The following is an 11767-nucleotide window of genomic DNA, read 5'->3' as shown; positions in this document are numbered from 1 at the left end:
TGAGATGGAAAATTTCGAAAATAAGCGATATTGAGATGGCTGTAAGTCCCCCAAAACGCATTCAAATGTCAGAAGTGACGTGTTCATTGGAAAGCTCATCCAATTCTCTTCAATTTCAAAAAAAACGTCCGATTCGGCGGAGTTTTTGAAAAGTTACGGACCTCCGAAAAAAGAAGACGAAGTTTTTAGGTGGCTCTATTATTTTGACCGCCACTGTATATATACGCATATCGACGTCTGACGATATCCGGAAGTGTGCGAGCGTCCTCAATTTCGGTCGCAGAGCTTTGAGGAGGATCTTGATTTTGATTCCTTCTCCCGCTCCCTCCGGCGTCTCAGCGAGAAACCTGACGGACTCCAGTGTCCAGTGGCCAAGAGGATTTCCCCTGGGTTAGGATAGGGGTCCCGTGAGAGGGTTCATTGCAAGACATTCTCAGACATCCTCAAGAGCATGAGAGGTTTTCGTCAATAGCGTATAACCCGCTCCTCAGGTCGCGTATTCGCGCGATCTGCGTCGCAGAGAGGTGGCTTCACTGTCTCTCGTAAATTGTGTAGCACCGGAACCACTTAGGGACTAAGCGGTCAGATTGATTCTCGGAGCCAGCTGGACACAGGTGTGGGCAGCTGACTTTGCAAGAGAGTCTAGGATAGATGAAGGAAGCGCACCGCGTAGGGAGGCTTGAGCGATGGCCACTCCCCCCCTCGTGAGCTTCCGGATGAAAATCGTCATCCTCTCCCACCCGCTCAAGTTTTCTAAGGCTCGAGATGATTCCCTGCTCCGTATACTGGTCCCCGGAGTGACAGCGATTCGTCGGTTAGGATCCTATATTTTGACATGCGGATTCTGAGTATGTTCTCTCGATTCCGTTCTCCGCGGGTTCGCCGAGAGCCCCGGCAACCGATAAGCGTGAGGTGCACTCGATCTCCTCGGTGGGATATGCAAGGATTAATTGAGTTTCGCAAAGGGCTGCCGGCGTGGGCTTCCATGATAAGCGCAGAACTGACTCTCCTGGAAATTTTCTCGCCTGAAGTCCTCCGACTATATAATCTGAGGGATAATGCCTAGAGATGAGACAGCTGCTCGTGGACTGAACCTCCGAGTCGACTAAGGATCGGTGCTGCATTCCCCCAGCCTTCCGGAAGATGCGAGCGGCCTCCGTGGTGGACGTTTCCAGCCGATGGTATGCATGGGAATATGTCTTCCGTTGCATTCTCGAAGTCGAGCGAAGAGCTCTAATGCGTCAGAGGTTTTGTACGGCATCGCGTCGCCGGCGGGGAAGCCTCTGCTGACTCCTGAGAAGTAACTGTGGACGAAATGATGAGCCCCCATTGATTTCAGTTGTCCTATCCCTAAATCATAGTGATTCCGTTCACGTACGCTCTCGAGACCTTTCTCGATTTCGCGTCGCGAACGAGCGATCTTCGGCCCGGAGCTAGACCCAGAGCCGGAGCCAAAATTCTATGTTTGAGATGTAACGGGAATCCAAGAGCACCGAAGCACTTGAGCCGCTTCCCGGTATAAGGTGGGCTTTCTCGGACCCTGAGACGAGAAGATAAAGTAGAAAGCGTTTTCCCGAGGTGGACTTGGCTGGCATGAAGTTTCTGCAGAAGCCCTTTGACACCGGAACCGGCTCGGAAAACGGCGTTCCTTTCAGACGAAATGCAATCTGATTTTGAGCCTCGGAGCATACAGCCGTTTCGACACCTCCCGAAGCTAGAAACGAAACTTGCATTGATGAGAGCCGAGCGGCAACTCAGAAACGATCACTCCTCCCAAAGACGCGAGTCTTTTCGCAACGACCCATCCGGTCACGACTTTGACGTGCCCAAAACGTCTTTGAGCGTAAATTCGGGTCCAGCTCCCCATGAAGCTAACAGATGAATAAACTGTGCCTTGGATAAAGAGAAAGCCGGCGGAGAGAACTGAGGTCTCTGGTGCATCTATCCAACGGAAGCGGAGTGCCGTCATGAATGACATCCTTGGCGGTCCGAGTTTGTCAACGAGCCTCCCTCTCGACCCTGTCACCCTTCCCTCCAGGTTGAGGCGAAAAGTAGCTCTCTGGGCAGAAGATCGAACGGTATCAGATCTATAATCAGCATCAAGCTCTCACGAGCAGATTACAAAGCTCGCCGGGGAAGTACAAACCGGGCCACTCTTAGGAGAGTGGCTGTGAGGTTGTCCGAGCATTCCGCTGGAATGAGCGAGCTGCATCGTCATCCAGTGTGGGGGATCTGTGCAGGAACTCGTATACACCCGTTCCGCTAGCTGGCTAGATCACTCATCCGACTCTGAGAAGGGCGAGCATGACGAGGTTGACCTTTGTCACTTCCCTTAGAGAAATGGTAAATGAATGTTCGCGCCTTCTCTAAGTATGGACTTCACATGACAATGTACGCAGCTTCTTGATGAGTGGATGCACAGCTGCATTCGCGTCGTCAAAGAGACAGAGCGGTCACGGTCATTCTGTGTCGGGATTCGATTATTTCTCAGCCATCAACAGTCGCATCTGGGGGCGAGGGACGAACGAAAACCTACATGACTTGTCATGATTCTGCCTCCGTTTCAGGACGGAGTGCGTTGTGAATGAATCTCCGTCAGTTGCGTTCTTTCTAGATGACACAGTTCGTGGCTTGCGAATCTTCAGCCAGGCTTCGATCAGCGGAGCACTTGGTCCCTTCCGACTGCTGTGTCATGAGCTGGCCCCTCACAGGAATCCTCGAAGCCTCGAATTCTATGCCCATTTAAGTGGATGACGATCGAAGAATACTGCGACAAGCATGGAGAAGCCAAAGCAAGCAGTAAGACAGAGATAAGAGTGCGGAAGTATACTACAGCAGAGCCTCCCCCGATCGTCGGGGAAAAGTGATGATACGGCTGAGGCGATGGAGTTCCCCGATCGGCCACACCGAAACAGATCCCCACATGGGGAACGGAGGAACGAAATAATGGGATAGCCTAAATATCTCAAAAGTAGAGATCATCTCGACGGAGGGGTCATCTACTATCAAGCAGCCCCTACCGCAGGTCTTATCTCCACTCTGGCTTACACCGATGTTACCGTCTACGATGATCACTCGCTGCAAGCCAGCCAGGAGGTGAAATTGTTCTTCCTCGTTCATTTCTCTTTCCCCAGATTCCCAGGATGCCTGGAAACTGCATTCGAGTTGGATCCCGACTCATACTGCTCAAAAATTCGACAGAAGAGTCGCTCCAAATTCGGGAGGTTTTTCCCATTTATTCCATCCGGTACGCAATCCTCTCCTCCGTACACCCAGGGGGGAGGGAGATCGTGCGCATTCCGTTATACCTCAATGTATCCAATCCGGTCCGGCGATTTGAGACCGTACCCCTCTCATGAGCTTGTGGCGAACGAGTTGAATAAATTATGTGGGTTCGTTTCGGGGGCGGAAATCCGACGAGTTCTCAACCAGGGTGTCTGAGGACCTCGCGGTTCGCCACCTCCGGGAGAAGTTACCATTGAGCGGAGACTTGGATGTCGTTAACGGATAGTTCGCCTTTTTCGTCCAAATAGTCGACCAGCCGTTTCATTCCTTCGACCATCTCCATCCCGGAGGGGATAATGAATTCATTCGGTAGAATGAAACCGAATCTGCCTTTATCGCGAAGTTCGATCACCATCGGATACTTCACTTTGGCTTCGTCGTGTGCCCAGTCTATTGCAGCTCCGGATGTGTGGTCTGCAAAACGTTGGGAAACGTTGCGCTCAGAATCTCTGGTTTCCTCTGTTTCACTCCAGAGTCACTCTCTTCGATTTGCTCGGATCATCTTACGTCGAGCAATCATCAGCGAGTTTAAGTTTCATGGAAGTCGATACCCACACATGGTCTCCGCCGCAGGTCCGTACTTATAGGTGACGTTGAACTGGTCCGCGAGTCCTTCGACAAAAACTTTCATCGCCGCTAATTGATCCTCGTGCGCCGCCGGCTTGGTTGTCGTGTAGCCGTAGGGAGACATGACGACCTTGAGAGGGAAGGTAGATTAGATCGACCTGGGACAGTACGGATAAGGAAGCTTCCTCTCCACTGGGATGCCCCTCTCGGAAATCCTGGAGTCGAACTTAGTTTTGGAGATCGTGAACAACGCAGACTTAAAAAGTTCAGGCATTTTACAAGAAAATCCTTGGCCTGCTCTTAGGCCTTTCCCGAGCATCTTTGGGTAGAACGTCGTTTCGATACCTAAAGTAGGTGATCGCCTATTTCGGCGTCCGGACCGTCGGATTCGGAGATCCCAACGGGGGGAACCGGTGAACGATCGAAGTTTCAGACTCATATGGGTGAGGGAAGGGGGGGGGTTTGTCGCGATTATCCTCGAAACTTCACAGCAAGGTGCCGAAGGGAAGCGCGTCGCTTGGGAAGAGCTCAATGCAGGCGCCCTCTATGAGAGCGAAGTTTCTACTGTGTTCTTCGAAGGCGTAAACTGCTTGCCAATATTGAAATATTGCGGACAGTTATTCAATGGATGCGACTTCCTCGGTTCCTGAGATGCCTGTTTCGCCTCTCCATGGCGCCTCTCCCAGCCTTCCTCGGCGCCTTCGGCCAGCTTTTCTTTTGTTTTTCAGTGCCTACGCTTCTTTGTTACCCTCGTCGGTCAGCTGGAAAGTTTCCCCTGTAGCGCTGATCCAGCTCGGATAGACAGTGCAGATTGAGATATAGCAAGAATTAGTGTCCTCTCTGGAGGCCGGACCGCTCCATGGGCCCGGAAAACTATCTCACCTGGGAATACGAGTGCACATTCAGATAGACTAGAAGACGGCCTGACAACCTGTTGATCCCCGTTCGTATAGCCTGGGACTCCTTTTCAGAGAAGGGCGTGAGCCCGGCGAAGTTCTCCGCACACGGGTTCGCACTCGACCCTCGTCCTTGTTTGGAAGGAAAAAATCTGTTCGATTCCGTGAAGATTTCGAGACAACAATCTTATCTGCCAGACCCAACTTACTGCCAAAATGAACACCGAAGTTTCGATTAGGATCGACTCCTCGACAGAAGCGGGAGAAGCGGATCGTGCGTCGCCGGTTTTTGCGCCAAAGACGGTTCTGGAGAGCATATGTTTTTTTTTTCAGGAACATAAAAAGAAATGTATCGGAGGTATAAGGAATGGATACGGCTTTCCGTTGAGAACGCTGGAGTGGCTTACCGAGGCCCAGCTGTACTCATATCCGTCGGGGTTGACGACTGGGAAAATGTACCAATCCACTTTCTTCGTCAAATTCGAAGTACTGGGGTTCTCTTCTTGGTTTTCTAATAATCTGTGGGTAAGGTACATAACTGTCGCCGGTGAAATCCATTCTCTGGCATGCATTCCTCCGTCGATGAAAATTGCTGGTCGGTCTGGCTGACCTGTGCCGATCTGTTGACGTGGGGAAACTTCGCAAGGTGGGCACCAAACTTTATTCAGCTATGATGCATGATCACGCATGCGTAAAAACTTTCGACAAGGCCCCCGGATCGGAATCCTTACCCGGATGCCGGTGATTTGTCGACCCTCTGAAGTTTTGCCCAGGACGAGGAGGCGCGTGTTGTTCGGATGTGTTTGGTGTAACGTGATCAGAGATTCATTTATCTGCAGAGCAAACTCAGTGTCAGTAAAACCTAGTATTTTCCGACATCCACCAGGAAGCAGGAATATTTCAGCAATATCGATCATAATGATCAGGATCGCGGAATCAATATGCATGGAACTTGGCGGTGCATCTTTTGCGGCCGTATAGAAGCAGAGGTTGCATTCGCGAGCGTGATTATTATAGAGAGAGCGGCTCGCGCGTTCGAGGATTTGGTTAAATTATCATTCAGAGATGCCCAGACGTCCTCGCGATTGGACTGCTTCCGGAGAGGGTTAATCGAGGTCGTCGGAAGTCAAAAAGTGCATATGTAGCCAGTAATCCCGACGACCGCTCATGAGGCTTACTTCTTTCAGAGTGTGGTACATTCCAAGATTGAAGTCGCCGTCACGCAAACCCAGTCCATCTTCATGAGCATCATTTTCTCTTGCCTCGCGATCAATCCACCTTCGAAAATAGAAGATGGGTCATTCATCGTGACATGAGTCCTTCTCCGGAGTAGAATGCCCCGACGCGGCCGATATTCTGTTTGTTCCCGAACAGCTCCTCGGCGTGACTCTATCGTGCTCAACTCGAGCTCTGAGACAGACAACCGTCCTTTCATCGAAACGGAGGAGAAGAAATCGGTCGCTCCTAAGCATCGAGTGAATTTCCGGAATTGTTGTCACATGGACGCGTTCTGACAATAAGAAAAAACTTCTCACGATCCGAACGTACTTTTGTAAGTTATTTGTGAGTGTTGAGTGGGGCACATCGGCTCTCTGAAGAACATCCTCCAATTCTGAGATTCTACTCGGAGCGATTCGAAGGAGGATTTCCTGATTCCGCTCGAGGGGCTCGTCCCAGAAATCCACTTCATTTCCCCCGTCGTTGGCTGCTTCCGAAAGTAGGAGGAGGCTCTTCAATAGCTCCAGCTGTTTCTCAGAAGTTATCCGAACTCTCAGCAGGTGGTGGCTGGGAACGTATAAACGATTTCTTCCTCCGGATCATTGAAGGTATCATGCGATTCGACAGTCATGCCCCCGACACCGAAGAAACCACTTATCCGACGCGTGGCCGGTGGAGAACTCTATCAAAGATCTTCGAAATGAAAGATACCCGTCGTAGCGCACAATATCCTCATTTGTGTCAGCGACCTCATCAGGTGTCGAATCGAGGAGCACATCCGATTCTTCGACAAACACTTGTTCCGAGAAAACGGTAGCATGAAACACGAATATTAACAGAAAGCGGGCCATCGTCAGGATGATAACAGCGACCGCCGACCGATCGAAGTTCAACCGATCGGTGTTCGCTCGGGATCAATCTCCCGCGGTTCGCCTCGCACACCGCTATGTGGTAAGCGCAGTCATAGCCGGTGAGGGACGGTCAACCAATGAGGTTGGATGCTCGTGCAGCCAGAACCGGGTCTCACTCGCCTGATTGATCTGTCGACTGAGACATTCTGAATCATTTTTCTTCCGTCCACCTCGACGTGACAACGTGTTGCCGGAGGAGCGACAGTGGCACCAATTTCCTTTCTGCATTTCACTGACTGGTGCCCGGCTCATCCAAACATCGGCCGTTGGCGTATTCAGAAGGACGGAGGCGGTTTTCATCGTAACATCAAGCTCCATGGATTGATGTGCTCGGAGCCCTAGCCTCAATATTCACGAGAAAAACGTTGATCCGTTTGATGGCCGTTGTGCGAAGAAATCAGGCACGACGTGCGTCCTGTATACAGTTTCTGAACCTCAAAGATCATGAGATCACCTCCGATGTGATGCGGGTGGGAAAAATTTGATTTTGAGGACACGAGTTCTAGAGCGTGCTCCATCCGCGAAGGTCTTTCGCCTGCGCACGGATTGGCAGAGTCAATATGACACATGCTCGACAATCTCAGAGGAAAGAGAGACGCGCTTCAGCGGAATTATTGTACAATATTTTACTGTTCATCCTTGTAGATTCCATCGTATTATTTGGGTCAGGGAGCGAAGAATCCATTGGCTTCTTCTGTACTTCGGTCTGTTTGATCGAATGCGCCCGTCGAAAAGATTAAGCTTCGATCACGTGGGAGTTGTTTCTGTCTATCTCCGAGATGGGGTGCGCAGAAATGTCCAACCCTTAGCGACGATCGCAATGCCGATTGCTATACACACTGTTGAAAATGAAAGTACCTGGAAGAAGAGGAGACCCGCAGGGAGAATTACCCACGGTTGTAGCCGCTTCAACATCTGGGATCTCACACGATGTGAGCTTCATCGGCTCATCGTGGGCCCGAGCATATGATTCAGCATAATGGCCATAATCTTGCCAAGGGTTCGCACCAGCTATCGCAAGCAAAGGAATGAGCCAGAATGAATTTGCATTCCCGAAGAAAGTGTCTTCCTCCTTTAGAACTGTTGCTTTCTCATCCAGATCGTTGATGGGATCTTCTAATCGATTCAGTACATGGGATAACGTAGCTTCCAGATCTCCAATGGACGTACACAACTCATCTGAAACTGAGATATTCCGAACACTCCTGATGCTGGAAAAGGATGATCAGCAGGAAAAACATCAAGCTCAAAGAGGTGGTGGAATGTTATGGGTGGATATCAAGCGGAATACAGATTTTGAGCATTTCAACGGCAATTGACTCGTGATAGCAACAACATATAATGAAGCTCGTTTCCGAACAGAGAATCGTTCCGGAGCAGAACCGTCAGGCAGTTAAGGAACAATGAGGCATTTCTTTTGGACGGCTGAGTGGAGGGGAGCTCGCTTTGCTTGGAGGCTGTGTGACCCTCGTCTTACATCTACACGAGCAGATTCGCGGGAGCGGATAGCAACGACGACGGAACATAAGAGGACATAAGACAGAGCATCACACGTACCTTTAGAACCAAGCGGAGGGCACCTTGTCCACGATAGAAGCCTTGCCAGTTGACAGTGTCTTCGATAGAGCCTTCTCGATATCGGACGAGCTCTCGCATTCAGAGTCTATGAAGACAAATGCGAGCGAAAAGTCAGTTCTGGTCAAGCAGATTTCCTCGGACCAAGACATGCGTTGGTACTACAGCTTTCCTCTACACTGAACGTGAAACACCAAATCACACGCAAGCGCTGAGCGGGAGTTCCCGCCGTTCCTGATAGCTATCATGAGCACGCGGATAGCGGCGCAAGTCACTACAGAGTGAATGGACAGAGAGTTCCAGAGACAGGACCCTCAGGGTCAACGGAACAAACATCCATGAACGCATTTTTAAATTCACCTCTCGCGAGATCGTCCAGCTTTGAAATTTCTTTGGTGGGTATATAAATCTCGAGCTTGACTGCCTTCCCAGCTGGAGCCCTCCGACCGATCTTCGCCTGGAAAATAATAAGTCGACTCTCGAGGCTTCCCAAGCACCATGAGATTTCTGAGCGGTATGAATTTTCAGCGCAAATGTGCTCCATGATCACAGGTGGGGTACCTTGCTAACAAGATTCAGCGCCAATCGTCTCAGGTAAATAAATTCACGATCCATGCAAGGCTCGTCGCCGCCATCGTCAACTAAGTGGCGGAGCAGCTGGAGCTCGCGCAGTTTTCTTTGGCAAACAGAGAGTTCTCTGCGTTGCTCCCGGCACTCGTTGCGCTCCCTGTGAAGCGAGATTTTTTAAGTCGGATCAATACTGTGGGTTCACCGATGATTTTAGGTTAGAGCTACGATTTTGTCGGTCCGAAGGCGAGCTGCCTTTCAGCGCTACATAGATAGAGTTCGGGCGCACAGGAAGGACCCGAATTTCTTCCGACACCGGAGAGAAGAAGGAATTTCTGCGTGGCACCGTAGGGGGTGAAGCGTCCGTGCTCCTCAAAGCTCGGACAGGCGTCGACTGCTCGTTCCACGACCGGGAAGGCACTCTGTCAGGCTGCCATCGCCGGCATGAAGGGGGCACAAGGCGCAGGTGAATAGACACCGAAGCCTGGCTCCCGGAATTCTAGGCTCACAATTGAAGAACGCCGTTTAGCCATGTTTCTACCTAAAGGATATCGTTTGACCGAAACATATTCAGTAAAGGACGATGAGGGATAGTCTGAGGGACTCCGGATCCAATATCGGTCAAGTTTCCTTCTTGCAGAGTCAGAAAGTAGACGAGAGACATATCCTGCGATAGGCTGGACAGAACCGAAAGTATCCAGACAATTGTCAAGACTCACCTCGTGCTCAGCGGCCGAACAACTCCGTTCGCGTTCCCCAGGCGCTCGACCTTTTCAATAACAGGGTCTTCCCGGGTTTTGGAGGGTCGCCATTCGAACATATCTGTGGGATCCACCCAAGAATCTTCTTCATCTTGAATTATTTCCTCCTTGATGCTCAAATCCTGACATGCACAAACACTGAATGCCGCAAAAATAAACAAAATAGAGAATTTGTGAAGCATATTTGCTCGTGCTAGCCCGGTTCTCGGCGCTACCCACTGATGCAACCGAAAGCGCTGGTGAGTCGCGGCCCGGCTCTCAAGAGAGAGGGCTTTCCACCCAAGGCTAGACTTGAGCCCTATATTTATCGAGCGGGCTTGGTTTTGCGAGCGAAATCCTCTCCTGAACTGATAGACTCAGATTCGCGCATCCGTTTCTCACAAACCTGCATACAACGGGGATAATTTTGAACGAGGCTCATTCCAAGTCTCAACGTCGGCGTCGTGGGGATTCCCGTCGATTGGGTTGGGCGCGGAATGAAACCGCCGCGCAAGTTCTGGCGCATGTTTCTCCGGGGTTCTCCGATATGACGACCGACGGGGATCGATTCGAGCGTGAAGAATGGCAGTGCCGGCGCCGCCGTGGTCGGGGTCTTGTGCGGAAAGCTCCTTTCTCGGAATCGGGAGCTGTCATCTTACTCCCAGAATTCTCGATTATTTTCCTTTCGAGGATCCCGAGCTCACAATTCTCCTTGAGTGAGTGCCGGCGCAGGTCACTAGAGGGCTGGCAGAGATCCGTCACATGATCAGCCCGCCGCAGGCTACAGCTGGCCTCCGACGCACGGATGTCAGCTCTCGGTCCAATATGATCAGGGAACGAGATCGCGCGGCAGAACGTCCGAAGAAATCCGAGAAAATCTCGCGGAGGCCCGGAGGACCGTGAAGTTGGTTCGGAAGCCTCGAATGTCACCCCATCATGTTGGAACTTGCCGCTGATGAGGGAAGGATTCTCCTGAATCGGTTATCGGATTGAGCTAGAGCGCTCCTCGAGACCATCATGACTCCGTAAGCGACTTCTCGAATCGTGGCTCGTGAGTTGTCCAGGTTATAAAGTCCCTGGAGGCTTCCGGCGGCAAGTGGCTCGGGACGCGCGAGAATGAATATGAAAGGTATTCTGCAGAGGGATCCGTATCGCTCAAGGTCGCGGATGGCACCATCCGCGTCCCACCCTCAGTCTCAGGCTTGATGCGGAGGAATCGAATCAGGAATCAGGAACCTGGCTTTCCGTTCATTCGCCCGGCAGAGTCGGCGTATGAGGCCCTAGCGATACCTTTGCTCTGTACGGGGCCATCGAGGCTGCAAGCTCATATATGTATCGGATAACTCGCGGAGAAGTACTCCGTGTGGAGATATTCGTCCTATAGAACTCGAGGTAGTGTCTTCACTTCCTCTCTCGAGTTTTGCTTATTTCCCCGAATCGAGAGACTGACGAGATCCTTCAAAATTCATCTAGATAACACAAAGCGTTCTAAGAAGTCAGGACGGTTTTTGCTCGAGTGTGCCTCGATCAGAAGGAGCTGTTCCTAGGACCGCATCGAGAAAGAGGCACATGGTCGGCGGACGTCGCGAATGCGGAAGCGCCGGGGATAACCCTGAAACTCCAAGGTCCAACCTTGGGGTCCCGAGCACAGACCAACTAATTTATTCCACAGTCTCCCGATTCTCGATGTATTCTTCCCGCCCGATGGGAACCAGACGCACGCACAATTGTGTCAAATCCACGTTCGACGCTTCCGTAATCGCTCGCTCACGAGGGCCGACGTGGACGGAGCGGATCATTTGACCCACAAAAAACAGAATCTATTCCGGCCACTCGAAGCACCAGGACCTACAATGTAAATCGGATGGAGATCCGGGGAAAGGGAACTACGTGAGGGTGGCAGCAGCGGCCGTGGCAGCGGAGAGTGGGAGGCGAAGAGACACCCCGGGGGCACGGACCGAAGGCAGATCCCTGTGTTGGTTGTGTCATAGAGTCTCAAAATGGCGCA

The 11767-nt window shown here is 51.4% G+C and overlaps 2 protein-coding genes across 2 annotated transcripts; both read right to left on the bottom strand.

The window, feature by feature from the left end:
• Positions 1-3472: 3472 nt before the first annotated feature.
• LOC100908542 (carboxypeptidase B) lies at positions 3473-6817 on the bottom strand. Its single transcript, XM_003740095.1, has 9 exons — positions 6678-6817; positions 6297-6533; positions 5927-6026; positions 5480-5581; positions 5156-5368; positions 4958-5054; positions 4735-4880; positions 3841-3982; positions 3473-3699 (listed from the first exon to the last, which is right to left on the bottom strand). The coding sequence occupies exons 1-9, from the start codon at positions 6815-6817 to the stop codon at positions 3473-3475; spliced, it is 1404 nt and encodes a 467-aa protein (XP_003740143.1).
• Positions 6818-7483: 666 nt separating this feature from the next.
• Positions 7484-10009, bottom strand: LOC100904074 (uncharacterized). Its single transcript, XM_003740066.2, has 5 exons — positions 9739-10009; positions 9014-9179; positions 8813-8909; positions 7886-8056; positions 7484-7735 (listed from the first exon to the last, which is right to left on the bottom strand). Exons 1-5 carry the CDS (start codon positions 9960-9962, stop codon positions 7683-7685), a joined length of 711 nt encoding a protein of 236 aa, XP_003740114.1. The 5' UTR covers positions 9963-10009; the 3' UTR covers positions 7484-7682.
• Between the last annotated feature and the right edge of the window lie 1758 nt (positions 10010-11767).

Source organism: Galendromus occidentalis, unplaced genomic scaffold (assembly GCF_000255335.2).
Source record: "Galendromus occidentalis unplaced genomic scaffold, Mocc_1.1 scf7180000076729, whole genome shotgun sequence".
NCBI lineage: Eukaryota > Metazoa > Arthropoda > Arachnida > Mesostigmata > Phytoseiidae > Galendromus > Galendromus occidentalis.
The sequence above is the reverse complement of the archived record's forward strand: the minus strand, read 5'-3'. Positions and strand labels throughout refer to the sequence as shown.